We start from the raw sequence: 14,902 nt of genomic DNA on the forward strand, positions 1-14,902 counted from the left end.
ATTCCCAAGGAAATGCTTTAAAAGCATTTGGGAAATGAGGAAGAAACACGTGTTCTGCTCGTGCCAGTATGGGCAATGGGCTGGCTGGGAGCTTGGCCAGCCTGTGGGAAGTGCAGGCAGGTTCTGCCGACTTGCAGATGACCAATACTGTGGATGCAATGGGAGCAAAGCTGATGCTCTGCCTGCTTTGAAAAAGCAACTTTCTTCCTCTTTGTCTTTTGTTCTACAATATTTTTAGAAAAGCTTATATATAAAGCTTATATAAAATCTGGAGGTTAACTAGGTCAGCCTGTTTCTAACCCCTGAACAGTCTGCTGCTTTCACTAGAGCTTTCTGGCTTGTCGCAGACTTCCAGATTTCAGAACCCAGGCTAGTAAAGAGTAGAAAATGTTAGAGATGAAAAGTAATAGAATAAAAGCAGAGGAAAAACCACAATGTTGCAGAGGTGGGGAGATGGTCCTTGAAAGTGCTCTTAGCTGATAATCTGAGATTTTTAGGAAGGCTTGTGATCATGGAAAAACGCTTTCCCTGAAATGGCCATATCAACTTGTCCCAGCAGATTGCGGCTGGTATCTGGGGCAGCTTTCTTCTTGCTGTGCACAGAGGGATTTAGCCTCTACCCTGCCTGTTTCCTTCTCCCCACTCTGCTCCAGATGAGTCAAGCTCCAGCGGTGGACGTCAGTTGTCTTCCCCTGAGCGCGGGCCGCCAGCTGGTTCTGACACAGACAGCTCTGTGGAGGAGGAGAGCGACTTCGACACCATGCCAGAAATTGAAAGTGATAAGAATGTCGTCCGCACTAAGGTATGGCTGGCTTTACAGCTGTGGTCATGATGCTGGGCCATGGACACATCTGGGCCAGGACCAGCACTAGTCACTTGCCAGGATTTTTAAGTTTCCACTTCCCTTTTAGGTGGATTTAACCTAATAAAGCTGAATGTGCTTCTTAGTGTTTTTTTGAGAGTCTAGAAAGTTTTCCTGCTGTGCTAAGTGTGCTGCTGATATGAGTAATTTAGTATGGAAAATCAGAATGTATTGGGGACTATTAAGAAAGGAGGAAAAAGCACAGAGCATCCCAGAAAGTCCAAGGAGGAGCAACAGCATAGGGAGAAAATAATGTGCAATAGTAGGTAGTTATCTGGTATAAATAGTGTAACTACAGTGGATGTACAGAGGGGCTTTAAGCTAGCAGCTCTCAAACTGCCTCCTTTTGTCACCCTGCACTGCTCCATGTGGTCAGAGCCATTCCTGGAGGCCAGAGGCTTTTGCTGAACTCATTCCCCATAGAATCAAGGGACACAATGAGCTCTCTGTGTAAAAAATGGTCCAAATAGCACCAAGCTGCATATTGTCCAAATATGTCAAGATCTTCTACTGGCTTCTGTAGTCTTCATGAGTTCTTTTCTGTTTTCTTCCCTCTTTCCCCGCCCACTAATGTTTTAGGTGTTCCTCTATCTATCAGACTTGTCCAGGAAGGACCGAAGGATTGTCAGCAAAAAATACAAAATCTATTTCTGGTAAGGAGAAGACAAACTGGTAAGGCCCAAGCTCTGGACCCAGTCTCTGGTTGTGGAGTCTGTCCACATGCCCTTCTTCTGAACCACACTTTAGACCTGAGGATATTCTTTGAGCTATCCTGTTACACATTCTGACCCTGTTCCAACCAGTAACTGCAGATCCCACATACCTCCAATAAGGATATTCATGGACCACTGCGCACGTGATCCTGGCAATGGATTCTGGTTTGCATAATTGCTTTAAAGTGTGGTAACAACCAGTGTGCTGGAACGTCCTGGGGAAGGGGAGAAATTGGCACTCAAACACATGAGCTTGTGGTCCACATCCTGGCTTTTCTTGCGCTCTTAGCATTTGCCTCCTGTTTGCATTAACACGTTTGCTCTTCTGCTTCAGGAGATCATAACCAGAGGTATAAAGCTCCATCTGGGAAAGCAGGGTCTGTGCCCTCAGGCACTGAGGTGTACACGTTCCTCCACAAGCACTGTGGGACTCTGTCCTGGGTGTGTACCAATTGTTTTGGTGTGTGTAACTGCTGCTACTATCTCGTCTCTGCAGGAACATCATCACCATTGCAGTGTTTTATGCCCTGCCGGTCATCCAGCTCGTCATCACTTACCAGACGGTGCGTTGGGCTCTGTGGCTGTCCCCCGCACTTGGGTCCTCTTGCCTTTAAACTTGCTCTGTGGTCGCATGGTGTAAGGATGACAGTCGCAGTGAAACTGGGATCACCCAGGAATCCTGCTCTGTCTGAGGGGCAGTTTACCTTAGCTGCTCTCTCTGCACCATGTGTTGAATGTTGCTGCTGGCTTGGTTTGCTGAGCTTGCAGTTCTGCTATTTTTGCTTGGGAAGCGGGAGTGCAGCTGTTTTCCTGCTCATCTGATGTCTCATTTGGGGCCTGTTTCATTTTAGAGGCAGAAGGAATCTGCTGTTATCTCTAAAAGACAACTGAAAGCAAGTAGGGTTTGCTGTGATGTGATTTCTCCTCCCCTCTCCCCACCCTTGCTATCCTGCTATTATTCAGATATCTGCAAGCAGATCTATTAGTGGTGGGGTTGAGAGCACACAATATGTTTCCTCTGAAGACTGTTGTCAGGTTTGTGGCCTGTGGCAACATCATGCCCCCCCTAAAAGCTTCACTTGCAGATGTCAGTACTCCCCTGTGCCAGCGCTGGAGCTAGGCTGTGTCCTGGTACACCTTGTGTACATGCAGTATTTGCATGAAGCAAACCCCCCAGAACAGGGAAGATTTGCTAATATGTCTCCTATCTCCTCTCCGTCCAGGTAGTGAATGTCACGGGCAATCAGGACATCTGCTACTACAACTTTCTGTGCGCTCATCCCCTTGGGGTGCTGAGGTGAGAGAGCCCTGCGGTCACTGCATTATTGTCTTGTGCCTCCTGAGCGTTTGTGCTGTGCTCGGTTCAGGATTTTATCCTTGCCAGGCTCACAGTAACTGTGTTGATAAGACCACTGAGAGTTTAGGACTCTGAGCTTTCTGTTTTGCTCAGCGGTGGCTTTCTGTTGCAGTGAGACACATGCACCCAGGAACAAATGGCACCTGGGTTCCCCTAGCAAACCGATGGCACAGCAATGAGGTGCTCCCATGCTCTTTTGGACACTTTCACTTGTATCCAAGGAGTAGCAGCTCTGCAAAGAAGTTCACATCAGTCCTTTCAGCGCAGCATTTCTCTGAACTGATGTGGGAGTGCAAAGAAAGCCCAGAGTTGGGAATCTCGCAGAGGAAGTGTTAAATCCACTGGGGCAGGTGAACTACTCAACCTAAAATTGTCATCCAGGGTGTAAAACTGGCAGGTGTTTGGCAGCTGCTGAGGTGGAGGATGGGGGGCGGGGGGGAGTGAAATGGATTCACCTCATCATGGCCCAGGGTTCAGCTTCCTGCTGCTGTGCTGCCTTTGTATTAAACCTTCTTTCTTCCCGCAGTGCCTTCAACAACATCCTCAGCAATGTGGGCCACATGCTGCTGGGCTTTCTCTTCCTCCTCATTGTGTTGCGCAGGGACATTCTCCACCGTCGGGCCATGGAGATGAAAGACGTCTATACCCTGGTAGGAAGCATGGTTGCATGGGGCTGAGTGGAGGGAGGAAAGACAGGGAGGAGAACTTGAAAACCAGTGACACACAGTGGGTTTCCGTTTGCCTTCCTTGCTGGAGGATTGAATCCTCCTCTTTTTTTTCCTCCCTTGAAAAAGGGTTTAGGTGGGATGCTTATGTTCTTGCACACCCCAGTACCTCGCTGCTGCAGTATGTCCATACTGCTGTGGTGACCCAGCCTGGGCTTGTGAAGACAAGGAGATTAGTAGAGGAACGACTCCCATGGCTGTGGCTTTTCCTCCAGCGCTCACTGTGGAGGAACTGGGACAGTGGGAGTGTCCCAGGATGCTATTGTTTATAGTGAAGTTTGATTTGTCTTATGCAATCAAGAGTTCCTTCTTGGCACTCTTGTTAGCAAGAGGGAATAGAGCTGCCTACAATAACCCAGAGGAATTTGGCTGCCTCTGAAGCAGAGCTGCTTGTAGTCAGAGCTTCTGCAGTCTCTTCAGTATCTTCTGGGAGAGGATGGAGAAATCCACAGCCCTGTGGGCAGTGGTGCTGGTGGTTTCTGGAGACAAACAGCTGTTTTCACTGGCTTGGTAGCAAGTAAAGGCCTTAGCAGTTTTAAGGGTCTGCTGCTGATGGTTTTCAGATGAGATCTCAGCCAGATTGTGATGGAGATGCCTTCTCACCTGGGCTGATGGGCTGTGCTCCTCAGGTGCTTTTAACCCCCCACTGACCACAAGAGCAAGGCTGCTGTTCTGGGTCCCCAGTGCTCTCTCAATTTTGGGCAGGATGTAGCATGGCACAAGGTACAGGACAGAGATTTTTAGACTCGGGATGTCAGTACCAAGACACTGAGGTCTTCAGACCAGAAGTTTCTGTGTGATTAGCTTGGGTTTGCTGCCTGTGGATTCACCTGGCTATGCAGTGCAGCTAAATGCGGAGCCTATGTTTGCACACAGCACACTGTGCTGCACTGGTGACTGAAGGACATGCATAGGGGTTAGGAGGGATGAAGTGATGGAGAGTGGAAGCTCACTTGCCATCAGGACAGTGAGGGTACTTACTATACAGCTCTGCTCTCTTCCAGGACTATGGGATCCCAAAGCATTTTGGTCTCTTTTATGCTATGGGCATCGCTCTGATGATGGAAGGGGTGCTTAGTGCCTGTTATCACGTCTGCCCTAATTACTCCAATTTCCAGTTTGGTAAGCTGAGTTCCCTTTCTCCTTTTGAGCTGGAGGTAGGATTTGCCATGCTCTGTCTCCTACTGAGTTGCTGGCATTCCCATCCCTCTGTCCTTGCAAACCTCCCTGGAGTCTGCCTGTTCCAGGGCTCAGTCAGGAGGCAGTGAGGCTTTGGATGCTGGGGACTAATGCATTTCAGCCTCCTCTCCAGACCTTTGGACTCTGGTAGTATGCTACTGGCAAGATCTCCCTTTGCTTTTGCAGCTCAGTGTTTGAAGATAATAAGTGCACAGCCTGAGCGGCAGAGTGCTCAAGCCTAGGAAGCCTCTGTCTGCCATCTCAGTGGAAACTTTCCTCTGTGGGCTTCTTTGCCTTCCTGGGGAAGAGAAGACTCAGGCAGGATCTTGTCTATGTGTGTAAATACCCAAGGAGAGGGAATGAAGATGAGTGAGCCAGGCTCTTCTCAGTGGTGCCCAGTGACAGAACAAGAGGCAATGGGCACAAATTAAAACACAGGAAACTCCATCTGAACATAGGAAAATACTTTTTTGTTGTTGTTGGTTTTTTGTTTCCTCTGAGGGTGGTCAAAAACTGAACAGGTTGCCCAGAGAGGTTGTGAACTCTTCTGTGAAGATATTCAAAGCCTGACTGGACACAGTCCTGGACAACCCTCTCATAGCTGACCCTGCTTGAGCAGGGGGTGTTGGACCAGACAACCTCCAGAGGTCCCTTCTAACCTCAACCATTCTGTGATTCCCTGCCTGTTTCTGTGCTGCACTGTGGGCACTTATTTTCTGAGCCCCTTTAGGTTTTTGTTGCCCCAGAGCATGGTAGATGTACTGCAAGATGGCAAAGCACAAAGTGCTGTACAATGTAGTGCAGCATCAGGGATTTGTGCCTGCCAGCCTTGGGTTTGGCCCTGCTGCTGCACTTCTTTACACACTCGGAGCAGCTTTCTCAGCCTACTGACAGTACCTGTTTTCACTGTTCCTGTTGTGCTCCCTCCATAGACACCTCCTTCATGTACATGATCGCAGGACTGTGCATGCTCAAGCTCTACCAGACCCGCCACCCAGACATCAATGCCAGCGCCTACTCTGCCTATGCCTCGTTTGCTGTGGTCATCTGTCTGGCTGTCCTTGGAGTGGTATGGCTCCCTCTTACCTACCTGCTCCTCTGGGAAGGAGATGGGGTGGCTGGGAACGTAGCTTAAGTGGGCAAATGACTGGGGAGAGCAGCAGGGTAGGATAAGAGTGTGTTAAGCAGCTGCTAGCATTTGAATTCCCAGTACTCTTAGGTTTTCCTCCTCCCTTCCCCTGGGCTTGCAGGGAGGGGAAGAGCAGAGCAGTTTTCTCTAGGTGGGCTCCTTTTTGGGCTTTGCCCACCACGTGCCCTCAAGAGGAGAAATTCACGCACCCATGTGTGTGTGACCAAGCATGCAGCTGGTCTCCTGTGGGGTGGCTCACCTTGGAGGTGGGGGGTGAGGCTGGCTGAGCTTCCAAGACAGGTGTCCTCTACCTAATTGCTTCTGGCTCTTTCTCCCCTTTGGAAAACTCTGTGTTGCTGTGCACAGCTCCTGCAAGTTGGCCTTGCTATCTTTGGAGAGGTGGAGGGCTAGAATAATGGCTGGGAGGCTCCCAAGCAAGTTTCTGGAGTACCTGCCTATAGAAGGGCACTGGAGCAGAAGGAATCACAAGAGGGTTGCTCTTGTGCAGCAGTAGTCACTGACAGGTCAGGCTGGTACAGGGCTTTGCCCATTTGCTCATAGCATTGCAGGTATTGAGCTGGGCTTGCCTGAATCCCCAGCCTGTGCTTTACCTTGAAGGTCTCTGCTTCTCTTTTTTTGGAGGACTCAGTTTCATTTGGCAGTAACCAGGCAAAGTCCATTGAATTCTTGCTCTGAACTAGTAGCGGGGTCCCAGCGGGCTGTCAGCCCCTCGCTACCTGACGTAACGTAGGATAACAATTGATTCTGCGAAGGTCTCTGGGTAGGAGACTGTGGGATAAGGCTTGCAGGAGCAGATGGTGAACATGGGACTTTCCAAGAATTGCTTGATAGCTGTAGTAGATTTGCACACCCAGGTGCAAAACACTCAGGTTTTATTATGGGATGCTGTATTTTTTTTCTTGTGGGATGTTTTGAAGCTGTAGAGGAGAGCTTATAAACTGCGTGTCTCCCTCATTCCATTCACGCAAAGTGGCTTTTCTGCTCGCTTTTTCCCCCCCCACACAAAAAGAAATGTTCAGGCATGTGCTGTGCCCCAGGGGAGGGGAGTGTGTGGTCACAGCCTGATGGCAGACCAGAGTTTCTGGACTCCTTAATGTATAACTGAAAAATTAAAGTTTTAATATAGCATTAACCTGCCTTTGTAGGTCACTTCCAGTCCTTAAATAAAGTGAAAGTGTAAAATAGGTGCAATTGCCTGCAGAGCAGCTTTGTCCTTTTTGGTCTACTACGATGTGCTTGTTAAAGTAACAGTTGGTTCCCTGACTGCCTTTAAAAATCCAGCTCCTGGCCGGAGAGCTGCTGCCCACCTCAGCAGGGAGAGCTTGGCTAGCCTGGGAGTCCGTGCATTTCTGCTCCTGGGGCCAGCTGCAGTCCTTCCAAGCTGTCATCCTTGTCTGAAGGGGTGTTCAGAAAGAATGGTCTCCTCTCTAGAAGTGCTGAGCTACTCTTGCTTCTCTGGACTTTGTTTGGATTTATAGACCTAGTTTTGGGTTGGAAGATTTGGGGTTTCTCTTCCATGTTCAGTGAGGGTGTCTAATGCCCGATGGTGACACAGGAGAGAGAAAAGGATCAGCCTGCTGATAACAGGACTCAGTTTGCTTTTAATACATCTGCTTTCAGGTGTTTGGGAAAAATGACATGTGGTTTTGGATCATTTTCTCAATGATCCATGTTTTGGCCTCGCTGGCTCTCAGCACCCAGATCTACTACATGGGCCGCTTCAAGATCGGTAAGTGCTGTGACTGAACCATCTTGCTCTGGGGTGTGCATGTCTCCTGTCCTCACCTGCGTGAGTCACCTATGCAGCGCATCTGTGAGCACAGTCCCATGGCCTGTGCTTGTGTTCTGGGTTATCCTGTCTCCTCATCCATCTGATGCTCTTCCTGGCCTCTGAAGTCCTCGTGCTGCTGCTTCCCAGACCCATGGGAGTCAGCAGGACCTGTCTGCTCTGCGGTGCAGAAGAGCTAGGCTCTGAGGGAGCCTGCCCTTCAGCTACAGCTCTCCCTAGAGCTGGGCTCAGAGCGGTGAGCTACGTAAAACCCTGTCATGGGGTGAGGGGGGAGAGGGTCTGGTGGGGAACCTGGCTCTTGTGCTCTGCTTACAAATATATTTCTCCTTCCTCTTCTGCTCCTGTCTGCCTCAGATGGCCCTGACTCAGGTAACTGTCAGCAGCTCTCATTTTTCTCTGTTGAACTGGTTGAGCAGCGGCATAGCAGCCAGGGACGCATGGATGTGTGTGGGGAAGCAAGCTTGCGTGCCACCTGGGGTCGGCTCTTCAGAAGTGAAGTCAGTTTGCCAGCAGCACTGCCAGTCCCGTTCCTTGGCAGGAAGGGGGTGATAAAGCACAGGAGAGCTCTGATCTTGGTGCAGGAGCCTTTTTAAGCTCCATATTTGTTGCTGAAGAGGGGCATGTGTGTGCATGCATGTCCATCCATCCCCACTGCCACTGATGGCTCTCCAGTGAAGCTTCTGCAATGATTTTGAGAGCAGGAGTGTCTTGAGTGCGCTCTGCCCCTCTAGGACCCTCCAAGGGCTGTGGGATCTGTTTCTGCTGCTTCCCTGCTCTGGCAGCTTGTTCCACGGAAGGTGCTTTTCCCCCTTCCTGCACACACATCTCTCTTCCAGAGATGCGGTTGCAAAGTCAGCCTGTTTTTGCATACAGACGGGGCCTATTTGACTTCTGGGCAGTGCTAGTGTCGAGGGGATTTTTGAATTTATTTTTTTTTAACCTGTTGTTCTGGCCAAATGCCATCCACATCCTGTGGTGGCTGCCCTTCTGCTCAGCACAGACTGCTCCCAAAGGGCAAGAAATGAATCTGTTGACACCCTGACCATCCACAGGCTGAGTCCTCTGTTGTCAGCTGGTGGGTGTCCACGTCTTTCCCCGTAGGTGTTTTGGAGCTTACTCTGCTGGCTGTTCTAGCTTTTTATCCTCTTCTTTGACAGACTTGGGGATATTTCGACGGGCAGCGATGGTGCTGTACACGGACTGTATCCAGCAGTGCAGTCGACCAATGTACATGGTAGGTGATTTCTCATCTTGGCACCTCTCTCAGCAATTGCTCACTTTCTAGGCAATGTGCAGAGCAAAGAGGTGTGGCTATTTGAAAAAGTGATCTCCCTGCTTCCGTTCTTCGCCCTCCCCCAAAATGTTTGGGTAAGTGTAGATCTCTGCTGGAGTGGTTTACCTCCCACCTCCAGGCCTCCCCTGATCTCAGGCTTGGTGAATAAAACATCAGAGCAAAGGTGATACAGGCATGATAGGATTTGCCTTTGCTCTTGCTCTCTGGGTGCATCTGTTCAAAGGAATCGGTATGAGGCTCCGTGCAGCGCAGCTTCTCTGGGGAAGGCAGTGACTATTTTGGCTCTGTGGCTTAAGCAACAGCTATTGCTATTTCTACAGCACCTCAGGGCAGACAGCAAAAAAGTAAGAAACAGTAGCTGTTACCTTGTGTCCCACTGATTATGTTCTTCTTGGCACAGAGTGCTAATTACGGCTTGAAGCCAAATGAAGTTTTTATCCATGAGCATCCTTTTTTTTTTTTTTTTAAATTTATTCTCCCATCTCTGCTTCCAAAACCTTGGTCTGACACTTACTCAAACTCGGTGCACTCAGGCATAAAGTAAGCCTGGCCAGCCTGAAGTAGCTACATCATGAAAGCAACTGTAAGCATAAATGCACATGCTCCACAGATGTAACCCTTCTGCCTGCTGTAGTTACAGTGCTTCCCTAGCTAATGGTGAGATGGGTGAAAAAAGGCTCTGTGGATATTCGTGGGATGCTATCCAAAGCTTCCCCTGCTGCCTTTTTCAAGCACGTCCTTGCTCTGTGCAATAATTTTTCTGTAAAATGGTGGGAGGGAAGGAATCTAAGTAGAAAAACAAAGGAAACAGTCAAAGGATTTCCAGAACCTCCTGAGGCTGATCCTTAAGTGCTGGGCTTGTCCTTTTTTAGACGTTTAGTCTCCTTCTTGCAACACTTTCCTCAAATTTGTGAGGGCCAGAGCAGTTTCCATCTGGCAAAAGCTCCCGCAGAGCAAACTTCAGAGCCAGGTGCATGTGTTTTTGCAGGAACCAGACTCCAAATCCTCACATAATGATACCCTGAATTTTTGAGGCAGAGGCCTCCTCTTGCATTTCCTTCTGCTTTCATATCATCATCAGTGTCTTCTCTTCAGGACAGGATGGTGCTGCTCATTGTTGGAAACCTGGTCAACTGGTCCTTGTGAGTAGTGGGGTGTGGGCGTCTTGTGCATGTGGGCAGCAGGATTCAGTATTGACACACAGATGGCCTGAAGCGATGGGGAAATGCAGCGGTGTCTGTGCGATAGTCCTGTGCTGGGGCCTCTCTGACACGTTTTGGCAAGGCGCTGGATCTGATGAGTGCTGAACGGTAGGCAGATCCATAGGACGCAGTGCAGCACTACAGAGTTACATGAGGCATCCCTAAGCATTTCAGCTAGTGCTGTCTCATGGCTCGCATCTGAGCGAGCTTGTGTAGGGCTGGCCTGGTACTGTGGTGCTGCATTGTGCTGTACACGTGCTTCCCATGTAGCTGGGAGGTCTCTGGCACAGCCAAGGTGCAGGAGACTTGACAGACGCTCGTTAGTCACAGAGCCTGGCTCAGCAGTAACTGCATGGATGGGGGAGGGATCAGCTCTTGGATGAGACCTAAAATCATTGCCCCAAGCTCTTGCTTTTCTCTAAAGCTGCTTCTCGGGTACATGCCTTTTGCTAAATGTACAGGTCTGGGGCCAGCTCCTTCCGAGTGAGATATGTTTGGCCATGGGTTGGAAGCAACCCAGGGCCCTTGCCTGTCCTCTCTGGGGTCTCCGGTGGCTCTCAGTGGCTGACCATGGCTGAGTTTGCTCAGCAGGGAGCAGAGGTGAACTGTGCATTTCCTCCAGGGAATTAGGAGGCTGTGGCAGTGTTGCTGTGTTCTGTGGTCTGGGGGGGATGGCAGCAAGTGGCTGTCAGTTTGGGGATGTACTCTGTCACCAGTGAAAGAGGCTGTCTAATGTCCCTTCTTTCCTCTCTCTCAGTGCTATCTTTGGGCTGGTATATCGGCCCAGAGACTTCGCCTCCTACATACTGGGAATCTTTATCTGTAACCTGTTGCTGTATCTGGCTTTCTACATCATCACGAAGGTAAAGGGAGGCAGCTGTAGCTGTCCCTGCGGTGCCTTTCTCCAAAGGGGAAGGGATGGGCCTCTTTTCTGGCTGCAGTTTGGGTTCCTATGGTTCTGTGGAGAGGCCTTTGTGGGGCTCAGGGTGGGACAAGGTGTTCGTGTTGGGGAGGGATGCTGTGTAGCCATCTCAGGGGTGGCTGGGCTGTGTCTCCCTGGGGTGGGCAGCCCTTCACAGATGCAGATGGTCCAGGCTGGCATGTCAGCCCTATGCGTGGCTCCAGCCCCTGGGAAGAACTCAGGGCGTGTTGTGAGGCTCTGTCCCTGTCTGCAGCTCCGCAGCTCTGAGAAGCTCCTGCCCATCCCCCTGTTCTGCATCGTGGCCACAGCAGTGGTGTGGGCAGCCGCCCTCTACTTCTTCTTCCAGACCCTCAGCAGCTGGGAGGTAAAGTTCCCCTTTCACTGTCCTTCTGTCCACCTCTGTCTCTCATCATCTTTCCTTCCTGTTGTTCGTTTTACATGAAGAATACTCTAGGGAAGAGGCTTGGGCTGCTCATGGAGAGCTGAAAGGGTTTAACTCCTTCAGCAGACTGGGAAGGGAGCATGGGAAGCTGTGCTGAGCCAAAAATGACTGTATGTGTGCAGCTGTGGAGAGACTATTTATGACCCCAGTGATCCAGAGGTGACTGGCCCTCACTAGGGGACAGAAGAGGAGCTGGGGATCTGAAGGCAAAACTGGGCAAATCCTGACCAATGCTGGATGGAAGACTTCTCCCTGGAGCAGATGGCCAATGGGAAATAACCTGTCTGGGGTTGTGGGGGCTCTCCATGGCCTGGGAGGCTCTTAAATCCTGACTGGATGCCTTCTAACAAGATACCATGTCCATCTCCATGGAAGTGAGTGGCTTGCTGTAGGGTGGTCTGGTGGAGGCTGTGCAGCTTGTGCGATGCAGGACCTCAGGTGTGGAGACCAGAGAGTTCCCCTAGCTGTGGGCTGTGGACCCAGATCCATCTCCAGGTCTAAGTATGACATTGTGTTCCTGCCCTGCTCTCACCACGTGTCCAGCTAGCACAGTGCTTTTTCCTGGCTCCCGCATGGAGGGTCAAGACAGGGTGATCTCCAGAGGGTCCAACGTGGCCAGCCAGGGCCCTGTGTGAGTGGATAACAGGTCCTGACCCCCTGCCCACTCCCTTAGGAAACTCCAGCAGAGTCCCGGGAAAAGAACCGGCCGTGCATCCTGCTGGGCTTCTTCGATGACCATGATGTCTGGCACTTCCTCTCCGCAGCTGCCTTGTTCTTCTCCTTTCTGGTGAGTCCTGCTGAGCCTCCCACTCTGCTGTATGGCCTCACCCTCTCCTCTTCCTCCTTGTCCCTCTCTATCCGCATGGAGCTGTGGCTGCCCCAGGACCCCACAGAAGTGCTCCAATTCCTCTGCTTGGCTCTGCCTCCAGACATCCTTCACAGCGGGAAGGCAGTAGGGTCACTGGTATGGAGCTTAGTCACTTCCATAGTTGACTCCTGTGCTCCTCTACTTGGTACCTCTTTTCAGGCCTGATGGCCTGTGTGGTGGCAAAGGTGGAGGCATCCCCTGCAATGGGGTCACAGCATAGTGTTTTGGGAAGTGCAGACGGAGAGCTTAACCCTAGCCGTGCAAGGCGCAAACTTTGCGAAGGAGCTGCCTGGCCACTTGCAAATGCCTGAGCTGCGGTCCAGCAATTCCCACTCTGCTGCCTCCTAGATGGCTCTTCAGAGGCTAGTGATGAGGGACCAGTGTACAAGCAGTGTCTCCATCATGGTTGGGGCAGGATTACCTGCTCAGGTCCTTGCAGCACTGTAGGCAGAGCTACCTGTCAGCTGTGCTGCCAGAGTGATTTGCTGGGAGCATTACAGAAACAAAGTTAATCTGGCACATCTACATGGGTTGCTGTCGTGACTCCTGTACGTGCTGGAGACGTGGCCCAGGTGGAGCCCCCATGTGATGAGATGCCATCAGGAGCCATTCTCCCCAGCCTTGGGCTGGCCAGCGAGACCTCAAGCTGCCTCATGCTTTCCTCCTCAGGTCCTGCTGACCCTGGATGATGACCTGGACGTGGTGCGCAGGGACAAGATCCCAGTGTTCTGAGTCCCCAGGGGACGGGGGCGCAGGGGCATCCCCAACCCCTCAGCCAAAGGCACCGGGCCACTGGCGTCTGTGGGGAATGAGCCTGCTTCTGTGGCTGACAACCCCGTGGGAGCAGGGGAGCCGGATCCCACAGCAAGCACGAAGGGGTGCTGCGGTAACTGAGGTGGGACCAGAAGGGAAGACGACGTTTGCTCCTTTCCCACTGCATCCTCTGGGGCAGGCATGACCCAGCGGCTGAGGCCAGTGCACAGCCCTCTGGCTTGTAGGTGCAGCGAGTGCTGCAGCCAGTGAAGAGGGAGGAAACAGGAGGTGTGTTTGAGACCTTTGCTTCCCTTCCTCCCTGCTGATGTGCTCCGCTTCCTCTCCAGTGAGCAGGCTTGACAAGTGCAGTGCATTGGCAGCTGGCGCCTGTACCCTGCAGGCTGCTGCCCTCAGAGAGTCCATTCGGCAGCACGGGGAGAGCATTTGGTTCCTGTCCTGCAGCCACCAAGGGAGCAAAGGACTCCAAACTGAGGTGGCAGTGGGGGGCTGTTTTCTTTTTTTTGTTGGAGAGGCTCCTCCTGTAGCTGGTGGGGAGCCATGGTAACAAGAGACTGCGGTGTTGGAGGGAGATGGTGGACTAGAGCTGCTCATGAGTGCTCTGCCAGAGGCAGAATGTCCTGCCTTGCTCTTGCAGCCTCTCTCACTTACTCATATTGAACAGCCTCACTTCTCTCTGGTGGCTCCTACGCAGGCACTTGTCAGTGTGATGGTCTCCTTCACAGCACCAGAAGTGCTGTCCTCAAGTCACCCTAAGAGAGATGGCGTGGTGAAGCTGCAGCCTTGCACGCTGGGCAGCTCCTTGGCTCCTGCTGCGTGGCCTTGCTAAAGGGGCAAGGTGGAACGTGGAGGCTCTCCAGCAGCCTCAAACTTTCTCCTCCCACAAGCTTGCTGTGGGCAAACTTGGCAAAGCAGGTTCCCTTACGGGCTGGGAGTGTGGAGGAGGTTTTGGGGCAGTTGGGGTTAGAGCTCTTTAGCTAAAGATCTGGACCAAACTTTTTTTTCCTCTCCAACTTTTTCTGCATCTGAAATAAGTTTTTAAATGGCTTCTGCATTCTTCCTGAATTCTTAGTTATTTAAAAAACAAGAATAAGGTGTGAATTATTTCAGGCCTTGCATCTAAAATGTGACCTGTTTTGCTAATTTTGAATTAAAAAGTATTCTTTGAGGCCTGCTGTCCTTATTCTTGTCCTTGTCTGAGCATTTTTCCTTTGGTGTATGTGCATGTACCCAGAGATGCAAAGGCTCCATTCCACTTGTGCTTACCAAAGCAGAAGACTACGGTAATTTTCTACTCCAAGAAGTCTGTATCTTCTAGAAAGGTTTTGCACGAGCTAGTTTTTATTTTTTTCTAAGTTGGAGTTTGTCAAGATGGTCAATAAAATGAATGTTCCTGGTTCCCTGCTCTGCAGGTTGATCTGAATTCTTCTTGCTCCAGCTCTCAGCAGCAGCAAAGCACTTGGGGCAGAGGGGTTCCCAGCAGTGTCATGCAGCTGCTGTCATCCTTAGGACCCTCACAAACAGTTCCCTGAGCATAGGTGCAGATGACCTGCTTGCTCTCTTAACCAAATTGCCTTTGTGAGGCTAAATAGAGTAAAGAACAGACACTCTTGGTTGTCACTGTAGGC

At 50.9% G+C, this 14,902-nt stretch overlaps 1 protein-coding gene across 2 annotated transcripts in view; it reads left to right on the plus strand.

The window, feature by feature from the left end:
- Positions 1–14,530, plus strand: part of SIDT1 (SID1 transmembrane family member 1) — a 47,832-nt gene extending 33,302 nt beyond the window's left edge. Inside the window, exons 12-26 of one of the 2 annotated variants that reach the window (XM_050896518.1) lie at positions 654–802; positions 1,442–1,515; positions 2,072–2,138; positions 2,799–2,872; positions 3,459–3,582; positions 4,662–4,779; positions 5,769–5,905; positions 7,607–7,715; positions 8,130–8,144; positions 8,933–9,009; positions 10,165–10,211; positions 11,029–11,134; positions 11,447–11,557; positions 12,309–12,422; positions 13,173–14,530. In XM_050896518.1, the coding sequence (XP_050752475.1) occupies positions 654–802; positions 1,442–1,515; positions 2,072–2,138; positions 2,799–2,872; positions 3,459–3,582; positions 4,662–4,779; positions 5,769–5,905; positions 7,607–7,715; positions 8,130–8,144; positions 8,933–9,009; positions 10,165–10,211; positions 11,029–11,134; positions 11,447–11,557; positions 12,309–12,422; positions 13,173–13,235 (1,385 nt within the window). In that variant the 3' untranslated portion in view covers positions 13,236–14,530. The remainder of the gene's footprint in view (positions 1–653; positions 803–1,441; positions 1,516–2,071; positions 2,139–2,798; positions 2,873–3,458; positions 3,583–4,661; positions 4,780–5,768; positions 5,906–7,606; positions 7,716–8,129; positions 8,145–8,932; positions 9,010–10,164; positions 10,212–11,028; positions 11,135–11,446; positions 11,558–12,308; positions 12,423–13,172) is intronic. The other variant, XM_050896527.1, reaches the window with a different exon arrangement.
- Positions 14,531–14,902: the final 372 nt, after the last annotated feature.

This window comes from Gymnogyps californianus, chromosome 1 (genome assembly GCF_018139145.2).
Source record: "Gymnogyps californianus isolate 813 chromosome 1, ASM1813914v2, whole genome shotgun sequence".
Classification (NCBI taxonomy): Eukaryota; Metazoa; Chordata; class Aves; order Accipitriformes; family Cathartidae; genus Gymnogyps; species Gymnogyps californianus.